General features: G+C 39.3%; 1 protein-coding gene across 6 annotated transcripts in view; it reads right to left on the bottom strand.

Annotated features, from left to right (window-relative positions):
- Positions 1 to 6229: 6229 nt before the first annotated feature.
- The window catches only part of GPATCH2L (G-patch domain containing 2 like), a 35044-nt gene continuing 25777 nt past the window's right edge, over positions 6230 to 15496 (bottom strand). For 3 of the 6 annotated variants that reach the window (XM_090141409.1, XM_031593179.2, XM_090141410.1), the window contains 2 exons: positions 15119 to 15210; positions 6230 to 10199 (listed from right to left, as the gene is read on the bottom strand). In XM_090141409.1, the coding sequence (XP_089997535.1) occupies positions 10003 to 10199; positions 15119 to 15210 (289 nt within the window). In that variant the 3' untranslated portion in view covers positions 6230 to 10002. The remainder of the gene's footprint in view (positions 10200 to 15118; positions 15211 to 15496) is intronic. The other 3 variants (XM_031593174.2, XM_090141408.1, XM_090141407.1) reach the window with 1 other exon arrangement.

Genomic DNA, 15496 nt, shown 5'->3' with positions numbered 1-15496 from the left:
GTCTACTCTTCCTTTTTCAACTCCTTTGAAGTCCAGGACCCGGGAGAAAGCATATTCTTGGAAGCTAATATATCCTGTAAAGAAATCCCAACACAAAGGGAATACATACCAACAACCCCTAGTGTAAAAATAAATTTTATAATTGTATATATACATACATACAGATGTGTATCTGGATACATATAGAAATATTCAAAATTGAAGAAATGAACTGTTATCCTAATTCATCCCTTTGTGCATAACATTACAATGTTAAATCAAATGATCACACAGTTTATTTTCAATCAGAATCCAGCTTCACAGAGCATCAAACACACCTCTGGGGAGGGGAAGGCCAAGAACTGGATGAGATGGGGTCTTACTCATTTACCATGAAAGGCAGAAAAACCAAAGCAGGAGACTGTCAAAACCACGCTATTGTGATGAATGCAAGTGACCAACAGCCTTGAAGATACGCCTGCCTGTTGCCATCTCTATGATGCCTGAGAAGCAACAGAGAGACTCCAGCAATGAGCACAGAGCAGTAAGTAGTGAGTGTTCCTCACCTCACTGGTATGTTGTGGCTGAATTTCCAGAATCTCTGGGCACTCACAGCTGTCATAGAAGTTAGAAAAAATTATTTGAATTTACAAAAGTTACCAGTTCATTGGTAGCACATCCTGGGCTTCCCAAATTCAGAGACAATTCCTAATGATTGTTTAGGTCCCAACAACTGAAACTCTTCTGTAAAATAAGGGTGACAATAATATCCAAATTTCTAGCACATAAATAAATCCATTAACATTTTGTATTACCGTAGCAGGAGGCACCCTGAAGACACTAACAAGGAAATTACTTCTTCCCTCTTCAGAGTACAGTCTGGATGCTGTGCAGTGAATACAGCCTGAAGTGTCTAAACGAAGGAGAAAAAACAAACCCACACAGCTGTACTGAGCTGTACACTGAGTGAACCTAAGCTCTCCCACACTGATCGAGGCAGGAACCCAATGTGAAAGGGAAGAACCCCCAACTTTTGGGACTGCTTGTACTAATTAGAGCAACACAGTCCACCTGAATTACAGCCTGGTTTGTCTACATGTGTAAGCATGAATCATTTTTTTTTCTTCTTTGTTAAAGAATATACTTGCTTAAATATCTAAACAAATGGAAACCCAGGAAGTTGCTGTCCAGAGTCACGCAGCACTCTTACTGATGTGGTAAGGAGAATGGGAAATGCCACCGGTTCCAGGGTAGCTCCATGGCAACCCCTGTGCTGGCTAAGTGTAGAGCAGGGGCAGTCCCATGGATCCTGGAAATCTGCTTCTCTACTCCACATTCCTACTCTCTGCTGTGCCACGATATGCAAAAGAACCATCAATGTAGAAAAGGTGCATGAAAGCCTTTCTGGAAGCTCACTTTCTTAGTCTCCTTTTGTGGAGACACCGGATAGCCAAGAAAGAAACCACAGAATTTCTTTCACTCTCCACACAGCATTAACAGAATCTTCATCTCTGGCTTTCTGAAAACAGGAATGCAGACGTCTCTAGGGACAGGGGGAGACTAAGTGAAGTCCACATGTTTGCAAAGCATAGAGTGAAGCACGATGAAGAAAACTCCTAAGGCGATGTTGGTGAACCTTTTATGAAGTTCTCCAGCTCTTCAAATACGATGCTATTTTAAAGGTGTTTTATACATTCCGTGTGTTTTTGTCTTCCTAAGGGCAGACCTCCTGACTAAAATGTGCATAAGCTCTCCTCTTGTTCTCATCCTCAGATATCTCCCTGTTGTTCCCTCACCTGGACTGAATGAAATTTATGTCATTTAGCAGTCTGAAATTCTATTTCTTTTCAGTAAAAAGCAACTATCAAGTATCCATTCTTACTGGAAAATCGCTTGACTTTAGTGGAGAACAAATCTTGCACTCCCAAATTTGAAATATCATTTATATAGGTGAGAAATCCTCCATAAGTACATAGTTAGTCTACTTGTATTCATCTGTATTTTCAAGAGGTGTAAATTTTCTGAGGTGCAAAAGTATGAAACAAGCATGATCTGAAAAATACCAGTAGTAGAATAAAGCCACCACTTCAATAGGACCCTACAGCCAGCTGCTACTGAAGTTACCAGCAGCCCTTCAAATAAGAAGTTATTGCTCCATGCCTGTAAAACTAAGGACATGTGACAAAAGAAAAAAACTAACAAACAAAATGTCGGCTTAAAAAAAAAAAAGGGTTAAGAAATGCCCCAATTATCAAATGAAATATTTATTACTAAGAAACAAATGCAGGTAGGTGGAAGACTGAAGCAGCTCTTAACTAACTGTAAATATCTGACTATATTTTGATTATTGCCCACAGCTCATCACGTTTGCTGAACTGGGATACTTTTCCTAAGAGACTCTATTCTTAAGAGCTCTTTTCTCCTTCCTCCCAACAAAAATCAGCACATTTCACCAGAAACACTTCTCAGTTCTCACAGGTGCAGCTTGAAGGCGAGAGGGGAAAATCACCAGCTTTACAAATTGGAAAACAAATCAAACAAACAACAAACAACCCACATATAAGATTAAGAATTTGAAGCGGCTTCCAAAGGATCTCGACCATTGTTTTAAAAATGTACCATCAGCTTGGGTTCCTGGGAACAGTTAATGTAGGAGTTCTGTTTCATTCCTCACACAAGCATGCAGAGCTATCAATTTAGGAATACAAATGCATGCAAGAGAAAATTCAACGTCCACTGCTAATTTGATCTTTGAAGCTGCTGCTATCATTGGAAAATATAATGACGTAAATCAGTCTTAAAAGGATGCTACTTTTGGCAAAATAAATATATATCCATTAAAATATCAGTTGAGACTGACCACTCATTTAAATGAAATCTTTTTTGGGACTTGGCAAATCCAAAGCGGTGACTTGGAAGTGAAAGGATACTTAAGAAACTCTGGAATCATTTCAAGCTCCAAACAGGGAGCATCACAATTGCCTAGACATGACATCATGGCAAATTAGGAAACAAACAAAAATTACTGAGCAAAGAATGGACATGATGAGTTACCTCAAGTCTTCACCCAAGCTTGCAATTCAAAGGAAAAAAAGCATAATTAATTCCTACAGACTCTCAGGTTGCCATTTGTACTCAAGGTATTTAAAGAAACAGATGAGGAAGCATAAAGATTACAAACCATTCAAATTTTGTAAATCTACTTGGATATCACTGAACCTTTTCCCACTCTCAGCTCACTTTGTATCAGATACAACAAATCTTTCATATATTGATTTATTTCCAGTTTCTATAATCAGAACAGAGATTCTGCAAGGCCCTTTTTCAGATAATACATGTTAAAGACAAGAGAATACAAACAAGAATCTTATTTACATTACCCTCAAAACAGACTCCTAAGAATGCAGAATCCAATACTTATTAAACAATTAAATGTTGTGACCACATAAAACAGTTGTGATATGTACTATGTGGCTCTTAGAGTACAGCTGTTTGTGAACTACCTCTGAATAAGTCTGGGACAGAAGGAAGCTATAATGAAACTGATGGTGCTTTGGCTAACTGTCTGGTGTTGCCAGACTTGAAAGAAAATTCAAAGGCTTCAACAGCATGTGGGGGCTCTCAGGTCAGGCCAGAGCAGTCTCCATTTACTGCACTCTCACATATCATTCTGGCCAACAACAAAAAAATGCTGGCATGTTAATGTTATGTCCAAGACTTGGGATGTGAATCATATAATCATAGAACAGCATGGGTTGGAAGGGACCTTAAACATGTAAGCAACAATTCAAATGCAGTACTATGCTATCACTGGAATAGTACATTTACTTTGGAAAAATGATAGTGTGAATTATTTTAAAGTTGCACTCTGTCTACAAGGTCACTGCTCCCTAACATTATAGAATATATTCCCAGAAAATTATTTCCTGCACACACACCATCTTCTCTCAGATGAGTGAGGCAGGGCTCCTCCATGAGAAGAAACCTTCCATCTTGCTCTTTTAGTATAATAGTTAAAGTTACCAGCCATCACAGAGGCAAACCAAACAGACTAAGCTCTGAAGTATTCTGAATTATAAGAACTTTTTATCCAATACTGCACTGTAATACAGCTAAAGGAAACACAATGCATTTTGGAATTTAAAAAAATGAATATTATTCTTACTTTATAGAAGCCCATGTATTGAAAAGCAGAACTTCAGATTCAGGGTCAGCTGCCTGAACACAACTTTTATTGCAGTTATGGCACTGTTTGGGCAGCAAGGACTATGATATTTGGCTATACAAATATATGAAGCATGAATAGCAACAAGGAAGCAAGATTTCCTGCTTCTGTAAAGAATACACCAGAACACAATGCAGATTAATGTGGAATACTGGAGATGTTCATGGAGGAAAGGAACTAAAAGGTTGAATGACAAGTTTTATACTGTGAGACTTACATGGGTTAGTGGATTATAAGCACTTGCTGACTGTCAACAGATAGTTGTACACAACAAAGAAGCTAGTTGTAAAGGAAGAATAGGTCTCTTCAACCTTGCTGAAAAAAGCATAGCAAGAAAAAGTGTCAGGATGCTGCTACTTAGGGAAAAGCACTATTCCAAGAAAAGATGCAATTTCCTAACTGAGGGGGCAATTAATAAGAAAAATGACTACCAAGGAAAATGATCTAATCCTTGAAGTTTCTGAAGTCAGATTACATGCCGTTCTAAAATTATAATTAAACTCAGCTGCAGGAAAAGTACTATTGCTGAAAGGTTTGCAAAAGTTTTCTTCAGTCTTGAAGAAAGTTTTTATCTTTTTGAGACCAGACACCGGGGCTAATAGAATGTAAAAGGGACATATCACCATACAACTCATTGGTTCTTAAGTAACCTCTATGCATACAAACTTGGCACTGTGAGAAACAGAATACCAAGGTAGGCAGACCTTTGACCTGACCTAGCGCTGCTTCTCTTCATCCCATTTTCTTCAGAGATTACAATTAAATTAGAACAGCTCTGTAAAACCTCACGATCATAATATGATCATACTCATAACACTGGCAGCTCTGCTTTAAAGACAGTGAGTGTACCAGGTCACACATGCAGAGGTCAGCAATACTTTTTTATGATTATTGTTTGCAGGTATATATATTTTGCATCTTTCTTTCCAATTATTACCATTATCTTTCCAATTTTTACCATTTCTCTGAGTTGGTACAAGAAGTCTCCTTTCCAGGTATGCCAGCTGATACATTATTCTCAACACACTGAAATCACACTAACAGCCACGTTTGCACTTGAGATGGAATTCTACCCCCATCAAAGCTGGGAAGCACGTTTTGTCTCCACAAGTTGGTAAGTCACCTGACTGCAGGCTAGACATGCATGGGTGTCCAGTGACGGTTCAGTCACATATGCCTGTGACACAGTTTGCTTCCTTAAAGAACAAGATGCCTTGGTGTAGTTGAGATAGTCTGTTCTCTCTCTGTGCTGAATTCTATTCTTGTACTGGGTAAAAATTAATGGTCTCTGATAATTTTGCTTTCTTTATAGCAAGTAGTCCCTTATGTTTTTTGCCCTAAGCAGCAGCATCATATTTTTCCTGTATTTTGTAGTACAAAACCAGAATGCCTCAATGCAAACACAAACAGGACTAGAATGCAGGAGACAAAGACACAACAATACAGTATAAAAGTGAGAATAGAAATTCATTCTCCCTTGATGGTCTTCTATAAAGGGCTATTAAATCACAGTTTTTGAATAAATGACACACAGCAGGCTTTACTTTTGCTTCACTGAGATGTTCTCTGGCTAAGAAACTGTTCCTGAAGACATCAAAGCAAAGTCCTTATCTGCTTGACATAATTCCTTCTCAATTTCCAGTCACATACATCACGGCATCTTCTTTCTTCAGTACAGAAGGCAATTACAATAACGACTGTTCTTCACCAATTTCCTTCTCATTCTCTGCCCACTGAGCAGCTGTCTGCAACATCCACTAAGTAACAGAGCAAGCTTCTACAGTTTGAAGGGCAGAGCTAAGCATCTCAATATCATTATTCAGGAACGCTAGCAAGACACACCTCTGCACAGTACAATCATGAAGCTAATTTATCATTCAGTAGCACTAATCCCAGCCTCTTAGGAGTTTCTCTCCAACTACTGTTTTCCTGCCTCCTTCACTCTTTACTGTACCTTACCTTAAAATCATAAATTCATTCTTTAATTTGCATCCCCCCCCCCCCCCCCCGGTATCTACCAAACTGGAACGTAAGCCTCACAAAAGCTCATTGGGCTATAAGAAATGTGCAAAGAATAACTACTAAATGTTCTCCTCCCAGCTCTGGCTTTCTCTTCCACTACATATAAACATTCTTGTACATAAATAAAGCCCTCTTTGCATAAGAATGTCATTATGAACTGGTCTTTATCACTTTGCAAACCTGTAGCAATTGCATGATGTTTCCAAAGAAGGAGAATACATTATGCCACTTTATAAAAATGCAACAAGGAGGAAATGGGAACGATAGGCTAGTCAGCCTTACTTCCACCCCTCCTAAGTTTATTGAGCAAGTTCTGCAAGCCATTTCCAAGCATTCAAAGGACAAGACGGTGGCTAGGAGAGGCAGTCAGATTTATTAGGTATGAATCTGACTGCCTTCTAGAATGAAATGCCAGTGGAGGGCAGTGGATGCTGCTTATTTTGATTTCAGCAAACCTCTTGATGCAGTTTCTCACAGCATCCTTATAAGCTGTACTGGGGAGCTTTGTGTGCAGCCTAGTAAGGAGGTTGATGAGAAAGTGGTTGACCTGTCAAGCTCAAGGAATGACCAATGGTTTGAAGTCTACATGGTGGCAAGGTATGAAAAGTGTGCCTCAGAAGACAATACTGGGACTGATGCTATTCTGTGTTTTCATGAGTGATGTGGAGAAAGAGACAGAACATACTTTCAACAATAACAGAAAAACAGGCATACTGGAGAGAGTTGCTGACATGAAAGAGGTACCACCCAGAGGGACCTTGACAGATTGAATAAGTAAGCAGACAAAAACCTCCTGAATCTCACCCAAAGGCAGGTAGAGATTCTTGCATCTGGGACAGAGTAGCCCTGTGTAAGACACTGGCTGAACATCAACTGGAGAGGAAGACAGATCTGGAAATAAGTAAGGAGTCCTGGTGGACAAGAAGTGGAATACAAGTGAGTACTGCAAAACAACACACCTACTTCATTCATCAAAGAATGCTGCAAATATTGAAATCTGAATCAAGCTACTGAAGTATGATGATGAATTTAAATATACCCTGGAGTAATAAAATGGAACATGACATGTGATTCATTTAGGTTGTCTGCCAGTCAGGAGATTCAAATCTGATCAAGAGCCTGATTGACCTACAAATGGAGTCTAACACAGAAATACTGAAGAGAGGGCAGCTGCAGGAATTTGAGTCTCCCCTCACTTTCAGGAAGTCGCAGTGGCAGGAAACACTATTTATCAAGACGAGGCCTGCTAAGTTGCTCTTCAGTAGTGCCACAGGTACATTCAACCTTTAAAGGCAAGTAAGACCTCCTAGAGAGCTTACAGTCTAACTAAGGGCTTAACAAGATGAACAGCATACTGACCTCAATAGGAAAATCTGATGATAATTTATCTTGCAGTGTCCCCAGAGAAAAATCACGTCAAGTCTGGTGTCTCTCCCAAGAGTGAGAGAAAGGCCATTAATTCCCTAAAACATCACAACAACTCTCATAAAAGTTTTTAAATTGTCCTTAGATTATAGAAAAAGCAGAACTACTCCAAACAATCCTCAGAATATATCATACAATATCAGAATTGTTTTAAAAAGGGGGAGCACAAAAGGTCACCAATTAAAATTTCAACTAAATTGAAACATCTGTGCATCTGTTGAATAGACTCAAATCAAGGGAAGTTTTAGAAGATCCTTCTTGAGATAAAAGCCTCTGAATTGCACAAATGCTCTTTTAGGGAGACTACTCCTTGTCACTGAAACTGGCTGCAGGTTAGGTTACAAGGTTCCCAAAACTAAAATTTATCTGCACACTGTCATAAGAAGGTGACCACCTTTACCTTGAACATGCTTACAAGTCCTAGGTAGACAAGACACTATTTTTCTGTTCCAGACTATAGGCCCTCCCACTGCTGAGACCTCTTCCACTAACCCCCAAGCACCACAGAACCAAGTACTTGAAGTACAAAATAAGACAATCCAGTAACTTTACAACAGGAATACTCTTCTTTCCACAAAACCCCCATAGCCTGTCTCATAATCTGAACTGACCCCTGTACTCCTTTAGTAAGATAAAAGGGCTTTTCTTGATCTATGCAGTTCTAAAATGTATCACTAACAACAACAAAAAAATGTTTTGAGAGGGATTTGCATGGGCAGATCTGACAGTTTGCTTGGGCTGCGAAATGTAAATCCAATTTGGATCTCTCCCCAAGAATAAGCAGGTATTAGGGGATCAGAGATAGGCAGCATGTCTGTAATATAACTGTATTTGTCAATCTGCATTTAGACTGAGCCATTCCATTTTTGTTTTGTATACGTTATGATCATTTAACATTTTAATACATAATTAAATATAAAATACCACAATATAGCCTTGCTATCAAATATGTCCCTCAGCTACTGATTTATAAAACAGAGGTAAACACTGCAAAACAATTAAAACCACTGCAAAAACAGTAAAAACAGTTCTAGGTGAACATCCATATTCAAAATGAATTTTAGAAGCTTTAACAGTCCTGTCTGAAAGCTCCACCCAGTGAGAAAAGTAAAAACAATGGTATGCATACAAATATATCCTACTGTTAAAGGACTTGAGAACCCATGAGGTCACCGGTCCCTTGACACATGCTATGCAGGTATATATTTTAGAAATGAACTCCAAAATATGCCGCAAATAGAATAATTGAAGTGTAATATGATAAGGAATACAAGAAAAGTAGGGAGAAATCGCTACCCATATATACTGCAACATAGAAGGTAACTGAGGATAAGTGGAAGCATTACGTAGAGAACAGAATCTCTTCTGCATATGCTGCAGAGTAAAGTACAATCATCAGCAGGTGGAGACACTTCCAACAGATAGAGCAGACAATACTTTCTGAAGGGAGCGAGAACATGAGACAGCTGTGGTCTGAACAACGCCAAAAGTGCTCTGAATAGAAGTGATACTGTAAGTGTTTTTTTCATTCAGCTATCTGTTAACTTCAGTTGAAAATGTGCTGGGAAATGCTGACAGTCACTTTTGAAGTTAAACAATAAGAAACAGAAGTTTGGTTTATCCTCTAACATACTTCAAATGTGTTGGAGGTCCAAGTTCCTTTCCATGACATCAGTTTGCACATTTATGTCCAACTGGTTCTCTCAAACCCTTGTCCAGGAAATTTAGGAAAGAACATGCAATACACAAGCAAGACGGGAGACATTCAGAAAAAGAGAGAAGGAAAAGGTCAAAAGGGACCACGCTGCTAGTGGGCCAATGGTGATTTCTGAATTGACATGCACTGTACTTGTCTTCTTAGAAGGAACATGGTTCAAGTTCATACACACAGCCTGAAAACATTCTGCAAACACAGAATTCAGCTTACATATTTGAACTTGTTATCATTCTAATTACCCAGCCAAGAAATCCTCCTGACCTAGAAGAAAACACGGGGTGACTTTTGCCCCCTTGAGTAGCAGTGGGAACTTTCACCCAGAAAATGCCAAACACAGCAAACAAGCACAGAGTGAACAAAGATCCAAGATCTGAAACCCAAAAGATTCTGTATACAATCCAGTACGTATGAGTTGGCATCAGGTAAGGAGATGAACGCATAATAAATACAGCAATAGCAAGAACATTTTAAACAGTCATCGCAGTCCCAACGCTCGTTACCTGTTTTTAAACACAGATTCTGTCTGGATAATGGTGCACATCACACGCCAATATTGAGGATCTCTCTATTGCCAAACAAGGTGTTTGGTGGAGACATACATCAGAGTCAAACACATCCAAAATCCAGCATGCTTTTACAGTTGCAATGCTTCCTTTTGGCTGTATCCAAGGCTCTTCTCTGGCGGCATTTTAAAAAAGTTAGTGGAGGCAGCAATTGTGGCTTTCTCAGCTGCTGGTATTTTTCCTGTCCACTCAGGGTTCTGGGACCTCGGGGATGGTGGTGTTGCTGGTAGGTCTGACTCTGCAGCATCCATGTGCACAGATAAAGTTGCTGGAATATAAAATTGCAGAAAAGGGGGAACAGAGGAGAAGAGTAGGAAAAGGAAATTAAAAAAAAAGTTAGAACAAGTGACTTCATGGCAAACTCCTCATATACTTCAATACATACATATACATATATATGAGGGTTTTGTTCATTGAGTTCCTGCAAGTTCTGCTCCCTCCAAGTTCTTTGACACATAAATGCTTGATGGCATTAGCATCGTTGCCCAGATGATTTTCACTTTCCACATTCTGAACTTTCAGTTCCATTAGTCAAAGTTCCTATTGAAAAATCGAGAATTTAAAAGTCTCTGAAATATCGTCCATTTCCAGACTGCAAAGCTCAGTTACAGAAGAAAACAGAGCTCACTGGTACTGACAATACCATGAACCTCCATATATATTCAACACGGTAAATCAGTCTATTAGAGCAAGAAGCTGCCTGCTATGCTAGGCTGGAATTCATTCTCATTTTCTCAAGACGATCACTGGTTCAAAATGGAACAAGATATAATTAGCAGAAAAGATTTGCAGACCCACAGCTCAACTGAACAGTAACCCAAATTTCTAGAATGATTATAAGAAACCTGGAGATATGATAGTTTACTTCCATTCTCAGTATTCTGAATCGCAAGCAGGACAGAGGAAGATAAAAACAAGAAATTGTCAGAAGAGTCTTTAGGGCAACCACAGGTTTTTCTGAACAAGTAACTGCTTCAGTACCCAACACATCACTTTTGCCTTGTATTCTCCCAACAGATAACAACTGCTTGTGTACTTTCATTACAAGCTGATTCTGCTGCTCTGTAGTGGATGAATGATTAAAAAGGCCACAGCAAGCCTCAACTGGAAGACTGACTGCTTTGAAGTTTACATAAAAAGCCAGTATCAGTGGCTGAGGTTAGCGGTTAATGCACTTGGTACACCTGAAACCCAACAGTCTTGGTCACCTAAAACAGTGAGTCATTCACATGCATCTACAACAACACAGCTGATATCACTACATGGCATGTTTTACTTTGAGCCTATTGATGTTCATCTGGAGGCAAGAGGAAACATGCAGAAAAAAACAATAACAAAACAAGTGAAAAATCCTTAAACTATTAATTACCACCAAAACTACACAAACGACACTCACTAGCAGTCTCCCCACCTCTGGCTTCTCATTATGAGGTACCATCACACTATGAGTAAATGTATTAGCATTAGCAAGAAACTGAGCAGCAAGAGTCACTAAACTGCTGCTACTCAGACTGTTCTCTGATAAGCAGTTTCAGAAGCTGCTGACACCTTTAAAAATTTTTATTTCTTTTACAAATATGAATGCAGACAAAGAGAAACAAAATCTATTTATGAAGATATTTCATCCAGATTCATCACTGAGATGCCTGAATAAAATGTTGGTTACCATGTGCACTGCTACATATACAGGTGCCTGAAACACACAACCACAAACACTGAACACATCAATATAAAGTTGGACAGTTGTTCACTGTGTTTCAAGACCATATATACTTGTGGTCTACTCTAACAAATGGAAGACACACAACAATCTTCTTGAGATCCCTTTCAAGACAGAGAGTAATTACAATGAGAATAAGGAAATACACACTATTTCTCAGACTACAATTCCACTGAGGAATTCACACAAAAAATATATCACAATGGAGTCTAACAGAACACAAGGACTTATCAATGAATTCTGATGCCCCTAATCTTAGATCACTGAAAGTTTGAAGGACCTTCATCACCACAGACTTTCCTTCTCTGAATTGGACAAACTTTTGATCTAATCTAGTACAGCCAATGTTTCTCCAGATTTCCTTATTCCTTGGCCAAATTACATCAGTTGGACTTTTGATCTTACCTTGTTAAAGCCTTATGCATTAGGAGTCACACACAGAGGTATCACATAGTGTAGAAAGCACTAACTTTCATTTTCAGTCTCTCTCATCACTCACACAAGTGTATCAACTTATTTTTGATAATAATTGTCATTTCCTGAAAAGCAAATGAATTTTCTGCCCATTTTTTCCTTTGTCTCAACATGCAGGTCTTTTCCTAAAACGCTATTTTTCAACAACTCAGTTGTGATATTCAGGCTAGTTAGCCTCAAACTGTAGCAAATAATGAACTTTAATGCTATAATGACAAAGACTGTGGCATTTCTGCTACAGTAGTTTATGTTCTTTGACATTCATACAGAGGCCTCTAACAAAACGTAACTACAAACCCTTAAGTATTGTCAGAAAAACGTATGAGAAGACAACGAATAAACTTAGTTTGCTTGGATCTCAAATAAACACATCTCCAGCTCCTTTCTCTCATTCCTGCAACTAGAAAGAAGCCGACATCCGCATCCCATATTCTTTTTATTAGCATCTTCTGATTTCAGCCAAATTCAACTCAAAACTTTCAGTGGATGACGGCGGCGGGGGAGGTGACAGGGGAAGATTTGTAGCTGCATGTTTAAGAAAGAAGCTAAATTCATCACAATGACAGGGGAGAGTGTTGGCAGAGATTTGAGCTATTTATTCTTTTAGGAAAATCCTATAAAGAATGACACGAGGAAGCCTCTATCTGCAGTCTTGTTCATCACACTGGTGAGGAGTCCGATAACAGATGTATGCAGTAGTGTGATTTAGTGCCGGGAGCTGGCCCCTGATGTGTATTAATACAGCGGCAAAGCGGAACGAGCCCCTCTTCATCACTCATCTCTATAAAAGAGGTGGAATCTGAGATGGCCCGATGTTCGGCAGAGCAAGCCCATTTGTTCTGCTGACTGATGGAGCCAGCTCAGGCTGTGTCCTTCACCTCCATGGGGCACTCAGGTTGCAAAAAAGGAGATCACTGAAGCAGGACCTGGTCAACAAGTGAGACGAGAGCAGTTGGACTCTGCTAAGAAGCTATTTAAAAGTGAAGAAATCCAGCACCGTGTATTTCTGCAGTGACAGGCATGGGCCTGCATTCTGATCCACCCGCGTTCCATCTTTTGCAAAAGGAATAAGACACCACAAACAGAAAGAGCCTCTGCAGTGACAAAATGAGGCTGCCATGATTGTTCAGGGACAGAGAAATTCAGCATATGGCATCTATGCAGTGATGTGTAGGTGTACGCAGGCAGAAAGATCTGCATCTGTCCCACCAACGTCCAGCAAGCATAAGATGCTTCAGTTAATACTGCATTACTGCAGAGTAATTCTGTGTTATTTCCTTGGGCATCAGTAATTCTGCACTCAGAGCACCTTTAATAGAAATAATATCAAGCTTCAGAAATTTCCAAGTTATGTGCCCAGGTTGTGCTCCAGCTGCAATTGAGATACTGCTGTAGAAAGTCAGCAAGGATGCAGCTTCAGTTACCCAACCACAGGAGCTTCTTTCTGCAAGTACTGTAGAAAACCCTGTCCATCCGTTAACGTTGCTGGAGATGTTTCTAAGCAGGTTTGAAGGCAGAGATCTTTGCAATTTCTGACTATTAATGATTTTGCAGCAGTTTTCTCTCCATGATCAACACAAGCATCTTGTCCAGATTCCAGAGCTATGCTCTCCTTCCTTAATTTGTAACACTTTATATTTTCCCACTCCTCCCTGAAAGACTATCAGACCTCTGTGCTATTTTCCACTGCTGAGTTGCAGTCCAGATGTAGATTCAGTTCCGTGAAAAATGTTCATTATGCACTTCATCTAATCAAATATAATTTACATAATATTTTGAAAGATATAGGCATAGAAATAGAAGCTCTCCCTATAGAATGTAAACAGCAATGCAGCACAGAAATTACACTCCTGAACTAAAAAATAAACAGACAGGTAACAGTGTCTCATAATAATGAGACATGAGCATTCATACCAAAAAAACCTAGTATACCAGAACTAAAATTCTGTAGCTACCGATGTGCAATTTTATTAATCCTTTCACTACAGAAGTCTGAACACCCTAGCACAGGATACTCAAAAGCTAGAAAAGGACATCCTAAATCAACAGTTAATAACAACTAACAACTTCATCGAGCAACACATTATTAATTTTCATGTTCTTTTATCTTCTTTTTTTAACACAGAACCTTTTAAACATTCTCCAATCCAGATCTCTGGCCTGGAAAGATGGCACAGCTTTCTTCCATATTTCATTATTCTATTGTCTATCCACCCGCCCTACAATGAAACCCACCAAACCTCATTCCTCCTATTTATCACTAGTTCCTTTGGCCTTCATGGTTTTCACATCACCATTTTTCCCATCAGCTCAACCAACTCTTTGTTACTGGATTGTACAGTGTCTTAATGAGCTAGTTGGGAGGACACTGGTCATTTAGTAGCAGGAAAAATGTTTGAAGCGGTGAGAGGATTTAAAGAAGTCTCCTAAAGTCTTCTGTGTTCTGCAAACACACTTTCTCAGATTCTGAAAGATGAATAAGCCAGCTTTATAATCACTACAACCTCTGAGTAAGAAAAAAAGTGACTGTTTTAAGCTACAACAGTAAGACAACTCCAAGAGAATACAGCTCTTCTCACTGAGTGATCACACAAAAATTGCTCGATTTCTCCTCCTGCAAAGTGCCTTGTGGCACCCCAAAAAATCCACCAGCTGATGTAAACCCAAAACAGTCCTGCACGCTGATCATCATGTGCTGCACGACTTAGGAACTGTGGAAGGAACTCCTTTTTGACAAAACAAATTATTAACCACCACACAGTGAAGCTCTAAGTTAAGCTAGCTTAACGTAGCTGCGTTATCAGATCTATTTATTAGGCAGCTTTCTATGCTACACAAAAAACACACGACATTTGCTCACAAGTTGCCTTTCTCACACTTTTTTTTTTAGTTTCAAATTGAGGTAATGCTATTTTTCACTACTCTGACTTTGGCACTCTGCCCAAGAGGGACACGACTTTAGAAATGCTGACACACACACAAATCCAGACTACCTGACGTTGGGCTGGACATGGAGGCTGCAGCTGGCTTTCGTTTCCTCTTGATGTCCCTTGAGCACGGTGGTCCCAGGTGTACATTTGCTTGCCTACAGAGAAATTAAAACAGCAAATTAAACTCTGTTCCAGTGTCACCTTCCCACAAGATTCTGGCTGATAATCTCCAGCCTCCTCTGCATCAGTCTCTCAACCAGTACTAAAATGAATCAAAAGGTTCTCAGGGAAGTTTCCCTCACACTTTGTTATCATACGATTAGGCTTCCATTTCTTTAAGAGCACACACCCATAAACACCCATAAACTGAACATAATAATTATTATTTCCTAGCATTTAAAGGATATGGTATAGTGATCACTTTTAAATAACTCTTTTGCA

The sequence above is a fragment of the Phasianus colchicus genome, chromosome 5 (assembly GCF_987193195.1).
Source record: "Phasianus colchicus chromosome 5, bPhaCol1.hap1.1, whole genome shotgun sequence".
In the NCBI taxonomy this organism is placed as follows: domain Eukaryota; kingdom Metazoa; phylum Chordata; class Aves; order Galliformes; family Phasianidae; genus Phasianus; species Phasianus colchicus.
The sequence above is the reverse complement of the archived record's forward strand: the minus strand, read 5'-3'. Positions and strand labels throughout refer to the sequence as shown.